We start from the raw sequence: 11,443 nt of genomic DNA on the forward strand, positions 1-11,443 counted from the left end.
AGTTAGATCTGGAAAGACAAGTTAAGCCAAATGGTGCTAAATGATATGTCATGGGGTAAGCTGAGGCTGTGCCCTTTTCTTTGGTGGTGTGTGAGAACAGAAAGATTTGAAATGATGATGAGCCTTGGGCCTACAGGGTGGTTGAATGTACAGATAAAAAGGAGCCTACATAAGATACTAATAGGCTAGAGATGTAGGCCTGTTAGGTAACACACATGAAATTTGGGCTTTGAGCCCCAGTAGCAAATAAATAGTGTATACAGTAGATGCATATAGTGCTAGAAATCAAGAGGTAGCAGAAAGAAGAACCAGGGTTTAAGGTCATCCCTGGCTATATAGACAGATCAAGGCCAACCTAAGCAATAAGGGTGACTCTATCTGAGGGCTGACTCTTAACAGTTCGGTTATGGAACCTGAATTGCTGATCCCTGTAGCCAGGTAGGACTTCCAGTGCAGGGATAAAAATAGCAATCCACTCACAAAACTTTGGCCCCAAATGTGCCCTGCCTACAAGATGTGCACGAACAGAGTTGTTGCAGAGACAGGGAGAATTTCAATCAATGACTGATGACAATTGAGATACACCATAGGCATAAATAATCGCTGGAACTATTAAATGCTCTGATATGCCTGCAGGCAGGTGTCTAGAATAACTGTACTCTGAGAAACCCCACCTAGCAGCTAACTAAAACACATATACAAATCCACAGCCAAACATTAGATAGAGCTTTGGGAGTCTTGTGGGAGAGTTGGGGAAAGGAGTGAGGGATGCAAAGAGAATAAGAACTCCAGAGGAAGATCAAAAGAGTCAACTATGTTGGACCTTTGGGCACTATCAGAGACTGAAACACGAACCAAAAATGGTTGCATGAGCTAGACCTAGGGGACCTTTACACATATATCTGGTTGATCTTCACACAGGTCCCTCAAAAACTGGAGCCATGTCTGTCCCTGAATCTGTTTCTTGTCTGTAGAACTCATTTTCCTAACTGGGCCACCTTGTTGGGCCTCAGTGGGAGAGGATGTATCTAGTGCTGCAGATATTGATGTGCAATGATGAGAAGATAGCCTGGGTGCTCCTACATCTTCTCAGAATAGAGAAAGATGGGAAAAGGAGCTGTTGGGCATTGAGAAGAGAGGTGTACTGGATATTGGGATATAATATGAATAAATTAATTAATTAATGAAGCAAATGTCTCTGAGTTTCCCTCATCTCCTATATTTCACAGAATACTCACCATTTCCTTTGAGGAACCATTCAACATAAGTTCCCAGTGAGTCTGGCTTCTTCACAAGAGTTGAATTACCCCAGAAATAATAACCAGAAACAAGAACATCTCTGGGATTTCTGATGAGATAGATCACCTTAAATGGAAATACACAAGTGAAGGTCAATAATCATTGCTCATATTTAACTGGCATAATTTCTATGAAACGTCAGTCAACTATCCATGGGTTTCTAAAAACATTTATTCCTTTTATATGGACAAAACATATACATGAGTGAAAACAATCTATAATTATAATTCCCTTTTTCTAATTTTATTTGATTTGTAAAAATGGAACAACAAATGACTAGTTTATTAACAATGTAAACAAAACCCTAAACCAGACTGATTGAACAGTTGTAAAGTTAAGGTAATAATTGGTTGTCCAACAACAAATGCCCAGCCCTTGTAATATACATACAAGTGACATTATACTGTCTGAGAAGATTTAGGAATATATACATTTATTTAAAAATATATTAATTATTTATTTTAAAATTTTGCATATATATGCATATATGTATATTACAGATATGTACATAGGGATGCATACCAGGGATGCAAGAATCTCTGATTGACGAGGAGCAGAGTCTCCTTCCAGTTTTAACCTGCACCCAGAGCATACCTGGAGTGCTGGCTCTGTACCAACTCCTACAAAACCCAAAGGACGTTCAATGCCCAGGTGATCTGAAATGCCCAGGAACACAGGATCACAGAGAAAACTTGACTTCAATGAGATCAGACACACCCAGGAACACTAGAGTTTTGACACACTCAAGGTCACAGTTGAGGTGACAACAAATTTCTCAACAACCTGCAAAATTGGGACCCCCGCAGGAACCAGGGAAATATAAATGCTGCCCAGCCAGAGACACAGGTTCCTTCTTGCTTGCACCTGTGCCAGGAATTAAACTAGGGCTCTGAGTCTTTACTCATTCATGCATTTACATCATTCAGAGAAAGCTTGACTCCCAGGAGCTCTAACACAACAAGACCTCAGGACCTTTGTCACATCAGGATTTCAGGATCTCTGAGGCAGCTTGAATACCAGGAACTCTGAAAACACCCAGGATGTCAGGATCACAGGACTACAGGATCACAACATCATAGAGACAGCTGGATTCTGAGGAGTTCTGAAACAACCAGGATCACAAGAGGGACAAGCTTAAGTCAGAGACAGAAACAGCAGGTAGCACTAAAAGTAAGCAGATAGTGAGAGGCAATCACAAGAATATAAGCAGCAGAAACCAAGGGTACCTGGCATCATCAGAACTGAGAACTCCCATTACAGCAAGTCCTGGATGCATCATCACAACAGAAAAGCAAGATTCAGATTTAAAATCTTATCTCATGAGGATGATAAGGTACTTTAAGAAGGGTATAATTAATTCCTTTAGAGAAATGCAGGAGAACACAGGTAAACAAAGCAGGTAAAAGTCATTAAAGAGGAAACACAAAAATCCCTATAATAATTAGAAGAACACAAAAGCAAAAAAAAAAGGTGAATGGATTGAACAAAACAATCTAGGATCTAAAACTGAGAATAGAAACAATAAGGAAATCACAAAGAAAAACAACCCTGGAGATAGAAAACATAGGAAAGAAATCAGGAGACAAGAGATCAGCAAGCCTCACCAACAGAATACAAGAGATAGAAGGGAGAATCTCAGGTGCAGAAGATACCATAGAAAACAGTGGAATAACAGTCAAAGAAAATGAAAAAATGCAAAAAACCCTCATAAACCAAAACATCCATGAAATCCAAGACAAAATGAGAAAACCAAACCTAAGTATAATAGATATAGAAGAGAGTGAAGATTCCCAACTTATAGGTCCAGTAAATATTTTCAACAAAATTAAAGAGGAAAAATTCCCTAACCTGAAGAAAGAGGTACCCATGAACATAAAAGAAGTATACAAAACTCCAGAAAGATTGGAATAGAAAAGAAACTCCTTCTGTCACATAATAATAAAAACACAAAATGCACAAAATGAAGAATATTAAAAATAGTAAGGAAAAATTCAAGTGACATATAAAGGCAGACCTATCAGAATTATACCAGATTGCTCCAAAGAGGTTTTAAAAGCCAGAAGATCCTGATCATAGTTCATTCAAACCCTAAGAGAACAAAAATATCAGCAAAAATATTTGCTACTATATCTAGCAAAACTCTCAATTAACATAGACAGAGAAAACAAAGTATTCAATGACAAAAACAGACTTATACAAAATCTTTCCACAAATGAATTACTACAATGGATAAGAGATGGAAAATCCAACACAAGGAGGGAAACTACACCTTAGAAAAAGCAAAAAAGTAACCTTCTTTCAACAAACACAAATAAGATAGCCACACAAGCATATTTCCACCTCTAACAACAAAAATAACCAGAAGCAACACTTTTCCTTAATATAGTTTAACATCAAAGGACTAAATTCCTCAATAAAAAAGACATAGACTCACAAGACAGGTCAAAATGAACCAGCATTGTGCTGCATATATGTAACAGACCTCAGTGACAATAACAGACACTACCTCAAATTAAAAGACTGAATTTTTTTCAAGCAAATGGTCACAGGGAAGAAGCTGAGGTAGACATTCCAAAATCAAATAAAATCGACTTTCAACCAAAAGTTATTTTAAAAAAAGATAAGAAAGTTCATACTTGTCAAAGAAAAAAATCTACCCAGATGATCTCTCAATACTGAATATCTAAGCTCCAAATGCAAGGACATCTACATTCATAAAAGAAACCTTACTAAAGCTCAAACCACACATTACACCTTACACAATAATAGTGGGATATTTCTATACCCCACTTTCATTAATGGACAGATTATGCAAACAGAATCTAAACTGAGACACAGAGAGACTAAAAGAAGTTATGAACCAAATGAATTTAACAAATATTTATAGAATATTTCATACTAAAACAAAAGAATATACCATCTTTGCACCTCATATTACCTTCTTCAAAATTGAAAATACACCTGCTCACAAAGGGAGCCTCAACAGATACAAGGAGTTTGAAATAATCCCATGCATCCTAACAGATAACCATGTCCAAGGGTAGACTTCAACCACAAGAAAAACAACAGAAAGCCCATATATACATGAAAGCTGGACAGTGCACTATTCAATGATAATTTGGTCAAGGAAGAACTAAATTCAAGACTATTTAGAATTACAAGCAATTGAAGGCACAACAAACCGAAAATTCTGAGACACAATGAAAACAGTGCTAAGAAGAAAACTCAAAGCCCTCAGTGCCAAAAAACAAAAACAAACAAACAACAAAAAACCTGGACAGACCATACACTAACAACCTAACAGCACACATTAAAGCTCTAGGACAAAAAGAAGCAAATACACCTAAGTGGAAATAATACAATGAAGGAATATTCAAACTCAAGGATGAAATCAGCCAAGTAGATTTTGAAAGATATATACAAAGAAGCAACAAAACCAGGAGATAGTACTCTAAGAAAATCAACAAGATAGATAAACCCTAAGCGAGATTAACAGAAGGCAGAGAGAAAAGTATCTAAATTAACAAAATCAGAAATGAAATTATAGACATAACAAAAAAACTGAGGGAATTAAAATATCATCAGATACTACTACATAGGCCTATACTTAAAAAAAACAAATAATCTGGATGAAATGGACAAGTTTCTACACAAATACCAAATACTAAAATTAAATCAGGATCAGATAAACCACCTAAACAGTTCCATAAGCCTAAAGAAATAAAATAAATCATTAAAAGTCTTCCAATGAAATAAAACCCAGGACCAGAAGGTTTTAATGTAGAATTCTACCAGATTGTCAATGAAGACCTAACACCAATACTCTTCAAAGTATTCCACAATATAGAAACAGAAGGAGCACTAATCAAGTTTTTCTATAAAGCCATAATATCACTTATATCTAAACCATACAAACCCTATCAAAAAAAGCGAACTTCAGACCAATTTTCCATATGAATATCAATGCAAAAATACTCAATAAAATTCTAGAAATCTGATTCCGATTAGACATCAAAATGATCATTCAACATGATCAAGCAGGCTTCAGCCTAGGAATGCAGGGATGGTTCAATATACAGAAATACATCAACATAATCTATTATATAAGTGAATTCAAGGAAAAAACATACGATCATCTTATTTGATGTGGAGAAAGCATTTGACCAAAATCCACAACCCTTCATAGTAAAAGGTTTGGAAAGATTGCATATTCAAGGCCTATGCATAAACATAGTAAAAGTAAAACTAGTAGCAAACTAGTAGCAAACCTCAAACTAAATGGAGAGAAACTTGAAACAATCCCACTAAAATCAGACCTAGACAAGGCTGCCCATTCTCTCCCTACATAGTTATTATTGTACCTGAAGTCCTAGCCAGAACAATTAAACGTCAAAAAAAGGGGTAAAAGGGATACAAATTTGAAAGGAAGAAGTGAAAATATCACTATGTGCAGATTATATGATAGTATACTTTTTTTTCTTTTCTTTTCTTTTTTTCAGAGCTGGGGACCGAAACCAGGGCCTTGCGTTTGCTAGGCAAGTGCTCTACCACTGAGCTAAATCCCCAAACCTATATGATAGTATACTTAAGTAACCCCAAAAATTCCACAAAACTAAAGCTGATAAACAACTTCAGCAGAGTGTCTGAATACAAACTTAACTCAAGCAAGACAGTGGCCATCTTCTACTCAAAGTATAACAGGTTGAGAAAGAAATTAGGGAAACAACACCATTCACAATAGTCACAAATAATATAAAAACTGTGGTGTGATTCCAACCAAGCAAGGGAAAGATCTTTATGACAAGAATTTCAAATCTTTGAAGAAAGAAATTAAAGAAAACCTCAAGAGATAGGAAATCACCCATGTTAATTGATCGGCAGGATTAATATTTTAAAAATGGCCATCTTGTCAAAAGCAATCTACAGATTCAGTGAAATCTCCCCCAAAATCCCAACTCAATTCTTCACAAAGTTAGAAAGAGCAATTTGCCCATTCATTTGGAATAACAAAAAACAAAAAAACAAAACAAAACAAAACAAAACAAACAAACAAACAAACAAACAAACAAAAAGGACAACAGAAACTATTCTGAACAATAAAATACCTTCTTCAGGAATCACAATCCCTAACTTCAAGTTGTATTAGAGAGAAATAGTGATAAAACCTGCATGGTATGGGTACAGAGACAGTCAGGTAGATAAATGTAATAGAATTGAAGAGGCGGAAATGAACCCACACACCTACGGCCACCTGATACTTCACAAGGAGTTAGAAACATCCAGTAGGGAAAAGAAAACATTTCCACCAGAGGGTGGTGCTGCTTCAACTGGAGGAGGTCAGCATATAGAAGAAACCAAATTGACCCAGTCTTCTGGAAACAACTCAGATGCTCTACGACAGAGGAATGGATACAGAAAATGTGGTACATTGAAACTATGGTGTACTACTCAGCTATTAAATACAGTGAAATTCACAAGCTAATGGTTTGAACTAGAAAATATCATCCTGAGTGAGATAACTCAATCACAAAAAAAAAACACGCACATCTGCACATGATATGAACTCACTGATAAGTGGATATTAGCCCCAAAGTTCAGAATACCCAAGATACAATTCACCACGACCACATGAAGCTCAAGAAGAAGGAAGACCAAAATCTGGATGCTTCAGTCCTTCTTCAAAGTGGGAACAAAATACTCACTGGAGGACATGTGGAACATAGACTGAAAGAAAGTTTATCCAGAGACTACCCACATTGGGATCCATCCCCTATACAGTCACGAAACCCAGACAGTATTGTGGATGCCAAGAAGTGCATGCTGACAGGAGCCTGATATAGCTGTCTCCTCAGAGGCTCTGCCAGAGCCTGACAAATAAAGAAGCAGATGCTTAAAACAAACCTTTGGAATGAGAATACAGTCCCCAGTAGAGAAGTTAGAGAAAGGACTGAAGGAGCTGAAAGGATTGACAATCATATAGGAAGAACAACAATATCAGTCATCCAGACAGGTCAGAGATCCCACGGACTAAACCACCAGAGAGTACATGTGGAGCTACCCATGATTCCAGCCACATATGTAGCAGAGGATGTCATTGTAGGGAGGGCATAAGTGGAAGAAGAGGCCCTTGGTTTGTTGAATGCTCAATGCTCCAGTATAGTGGAATATTAGGACAGGGAGGGAGGGACCTTATGGGTGGGTGGAAGAGCACTATCATAGAGGCAGAGGGAGGGGTGATGGGAGTGGGTTTTCCAGAGTAGAAATCAGCAAAAGGGATAACATTTGAGATGTAAATGAAGAAGATATCCAATAAAAGAAAAGGGAAAAAAGAAATGAAGATATATATCAATGTAGGAATATATAAATAAAGGAATATATTTAGGAATATATATGCATATGTATATGTTTATGTACGTGTGTGAATCTATCTATATCCATATATATATATATATATATATATATATGTGTGTGTGTGTGTGTGTGTGTGTGTGTGTGTGTATCTATCTCTATCCATATATATGTGTGTGTATTTATCTATATCCATTTATACATATGTGTGTGTGGTGTGTATGTGAATGTGTGTGTGTGTGCATATGCAACCTGAATTAATTAAAAAACAAATATTAGAAAGATAGAAAGGAGGGAATATGTCAGTGTTTTTGGGAGAAGAAGGGGGAAATGGGAAATGATGTATATAACTATATTTCATTATTATATTTTAAACATAAAAGAAATAAATTAAAATAATTATTCTTCATAATTTAAGCTCAATTCCCTAGCCAAAAATTTTACCAAATCCAGATAAGATAAATGCATATATTTGAATGGTCACAAATCCATTATCATATTTTAGAGAGATAATTCTAAGTTTGTCTATGTAGTTTCAGCAAAACTATTTATAGATTCTATGGCAGAGGGACTTACAGAAAAATCTTTCTTACTAACTAGGAGCTATGATAGATTAGAATGTGGATATGTGTGATTCCTTGTAGTTATTCTCATTCAGTTTCATGGGAGATTCCTGTGGCTACTAATCTCAGTAGGCAGATAGACATAGCATGACATTCTGTGTACAACTGATCTTTGAAAATTGATGCTTTGTCAGGCTGCTTCCCCTATGAACAACTGTGTCTTCAGTGATTTACCGACACAGAACTTGGGGTATATGGTATAACTGGTTCATTGACTTTGATGACAATACAGTAATATTGCACTGTACACTAAAGTTTGAACACTACTTGTCTTATATATGTATTTTCTGAATCTTCTAGTGTGATATTTCACTTTCTTTCTTAAAACTACCCAAGATCACATGTAGTGGTCCACATCTTGATACTCTAATGTAGTCTGATGTGGAGAAACATCAGCATCACCTAGTGCATGAGAATCCCACCTTCATACTTCTGTAAGAGCTTCAAATTCTGTCAGGATAAAATAAGTTCAAAGAATGTGAGTGAAAGAAAATCTCAACCATTGGACACTGACCTTGGCCTTGGAACTGAAGAGAGACTTGGAGAAAAGATGCATGGGAAGATGGGAGGTCATGAGTCGTGGTCCTTTCTTTTTGATTAATATATCATATCCTACATCAGTCTCTATCCAGGGTGAGCGATCCCAGATGGTCACAGATTGGATCCACTTGGGATCTCCCTTGGTCTGAATCAAGCAGACAATTTCAATCAGCCAGTTCGTTCCTGAATAAAAAGAAAGAGTCACTCATTTCAACAGTACTTGCAAAAAAGCCTCAAGTAGAATATATACCCATAAAATTTAAAGTGTTGCCCACTTTCAAGCACATAGACTAGTGTTCACAATGTTCACATTGTGTAAGTACAAAGTATATTCACTCAACATTAATTTCAAGACTTCATTTTACAAAACTGAGACCCTATACACACTAAACACCAAACTGGCAATGGACTATCTCCTCCAGCTCTGGGCTACCATCATTCTATATTCTTGTGGAGTGAATTTGACTTTTCCAGATATTTCACAGTGATGAAGTCATAGCATCTGTCCTCTAAGACTACTTTTCTGATTTAATTCATTGCCATTGAAATGCAACAATGCTCCAGTGTATGACTCAGTACTTCTTTTTAGGTGAATTAATTCCCTCATGTATATTTACCACACAGTTACATTTGGGTTTATGTGTTCATTTGTTATTGTCTGGTTGTCCTTTCCTGGATTCCCACTGTTTTTAGATTTTCTGTGTCATTGTGATTTCAATGTCAGCAGTCTAATACTTACCCAAGTTCTGTGCTTATTCCACAGTGCAAACATCTGTTACCCAAATCATCATAATGCCACTTTTTGATTGCTTGAGTTTTTTAGACTCCAGTTCCTGGACAAGGTCCATGTTAATTCTACATGGCACTTTCCTCTCCTCCACATATCCTCATATACAGCCCTTTATCTCTTGATGCTCTTTCTTCTCTTTATTCTCATCACTCTCCCTCTTCTTCTATCTCTTCACCACAAATAAAGACAAATTTGAGATTCTGACTCAGTGTATACTCTCATTGTTCTAGTGCCATAGCTGATCACCTTTCCTCACATAGGTCATATGTAAAGTCTTTCTCTGTGTGGAACATGCACAAATCTCCTTCCCACAAACTTTATTAAACATTGGATATTTAGAGCACTCCACTCCTCACCCAAAATAAATGAGGTCCAAAGCCCTAACCTCCCTTATACAATTCAGAATCAGTCTTACTGACAGTCCTTACCTGACTTGGGATAAGCCAATAAAATCAAATCTTCTTTCACCACAAACTTATTACAAACATTTTGCAAAGTTTCTTTTGAAATCCCAAAGGCATGAAAAGGTATTCCTTCAAACCAAGTATAGTCTGGCATTATAAATAGCTTTGTGTAGATGCTGTTAGGATTCCAGCCCTTGCCCACTGTTCAACTTATAGCAAATGCTGAGAGGTAAGATTTATATTGGAGTTAAAAAAATCATTAGCATTCTCTAGTCTGTTGTGAAACTAACTACTGATAGGAATAAATAAATATTGTAACACACAGTCAAAGGTTATTGTATTGAGCAATTTCAACTCACACAAAGAATATTCTGCAGCATTTGTGAGCCCAAGTTCATGACCCCCAAACAGAAACTCAGTAAGAAGTAATAGGACATAAAACTGCAGGATAATTTAAAATGTCTTCTAATACAATTTAGCTCTCAGAATGATTTTAAATGTGCAGAAAAGTTACAGAGATCATACAGAAACTTTCCATGACAATTTTTTAAATTGTAGTTACTTTTGAGAAACTCGTGGTACATCAGCAGCCTTTCTTCTTTCCCTCAAAGCCCTCCCTTCATTACTTACACTATGATCTCTTCTTCAATATTTTTGCTCTTTACATATATACACATATGTAGTCAACCTACTGAGTCCATTCAGTTGCTCTTATATGTTGAAGAGTGTGGCTGAAATTGGAAAATTAATGTGGGATTTCAACTTCAGGCACAGATTATTCTCCATCTCTTAGCAGCCATTGATATGATGTATTTCTTCTTCTAAAGTATAAACTTATAGAATTTTCCTGGCCTCCTTGTTATGCCTAATAGTGCTATTTTGCTGGTTTGTTTGAATAACTATACTGTTAAGAGTTCCTGTGTCTATTTTCTCTGTCTCATCTAAGAGAGACACATTCTACCAACAGAAATCTTGGGACACTGGAGGATTTCTATACACTCTTCTGTGATGTTTTCCATGAGTCCTAGGTTTAAATGACATGTTGAAGACATACAACTTAGGGTTGGGCACCTTACTGTCAATTATTACCTACATTTTAGCCCACTGTGAATCTATGGAAGAGTCCCCATATGCTGTTAAAAGAAGAATCTTTAACAAGGGATGAGAAACAAATTTACCTGTGCATATAAGAACACATATTTAGAAAAGAACTGGAAATTATACTGGTTTAGGGATCTGATAGCAGTAAGCTTCTTTGTTATTTGCCCTTCACGCACCAGGTGGTTGCCTACATTTATAAGATAAGACATAACTTCCCCCTTCTTTACAAATATTTTATTGTATTTTAATTTAATATTTATTATTTACATTTCAAATGTTATTCCTTTCCCAGGTTCCCTTCCATAAGCCACAATCCCATCCTGCCACACTTCTTATAT

The 11,443-nt window shown here is 36.3% G+C and overlaps 1 protein-coding gene across 3 annotated transcripts in view; it reads right to left on the reverse strand.

Moving 5' to 3' along the window:
- Positions 1 to 10,265, reverse strand: part of Sult2a1 (sulfotransferase family 2A member 1) — a 56,954-nt gene extending 46,689 nt beyond the window's left edge. For 2 of the 3 annotated variants that reach the window (XM_087623319.1, XM_087623277.1), the window contains exons 1-3: positions 10,029 to 10,265; positions 8,785 to 8,993; positions 1,239 to 1,365 (exon numbers count right to left, since the gene is read on the reverse strand). In XM_087623319.1, the coding sequence (XP_087479445.1) occupies positions 1,239 to 1,365; positions 8,785 to 8,993; positions 10,029 to 10,158 (466 nt within the window). In that variant the 5' untranslated portion in view covers positions 10,159 to 10,265. 3 annotated transcript variants of the gene reach the window in all.
- Positions 10,266 to 11,443: the final 1,178 nt, after the last annotated feature.

The sequence above is a fragment of the Rattus norvegicus genome, chromosome 1, assembly GCF_021556685.1.
Source record: "Rattus norvegicus strain SHRSP/BbbUtx chromosome 1, alternate assembly SHRSP_T2T, whole genome shotgun sequence".
NCBI classification, from domain to species: Eukaryota; Metazoa; Chordata; class Mammalia; order Rodentia; family Muridae; genus Rattus; species Rattus norvegicus.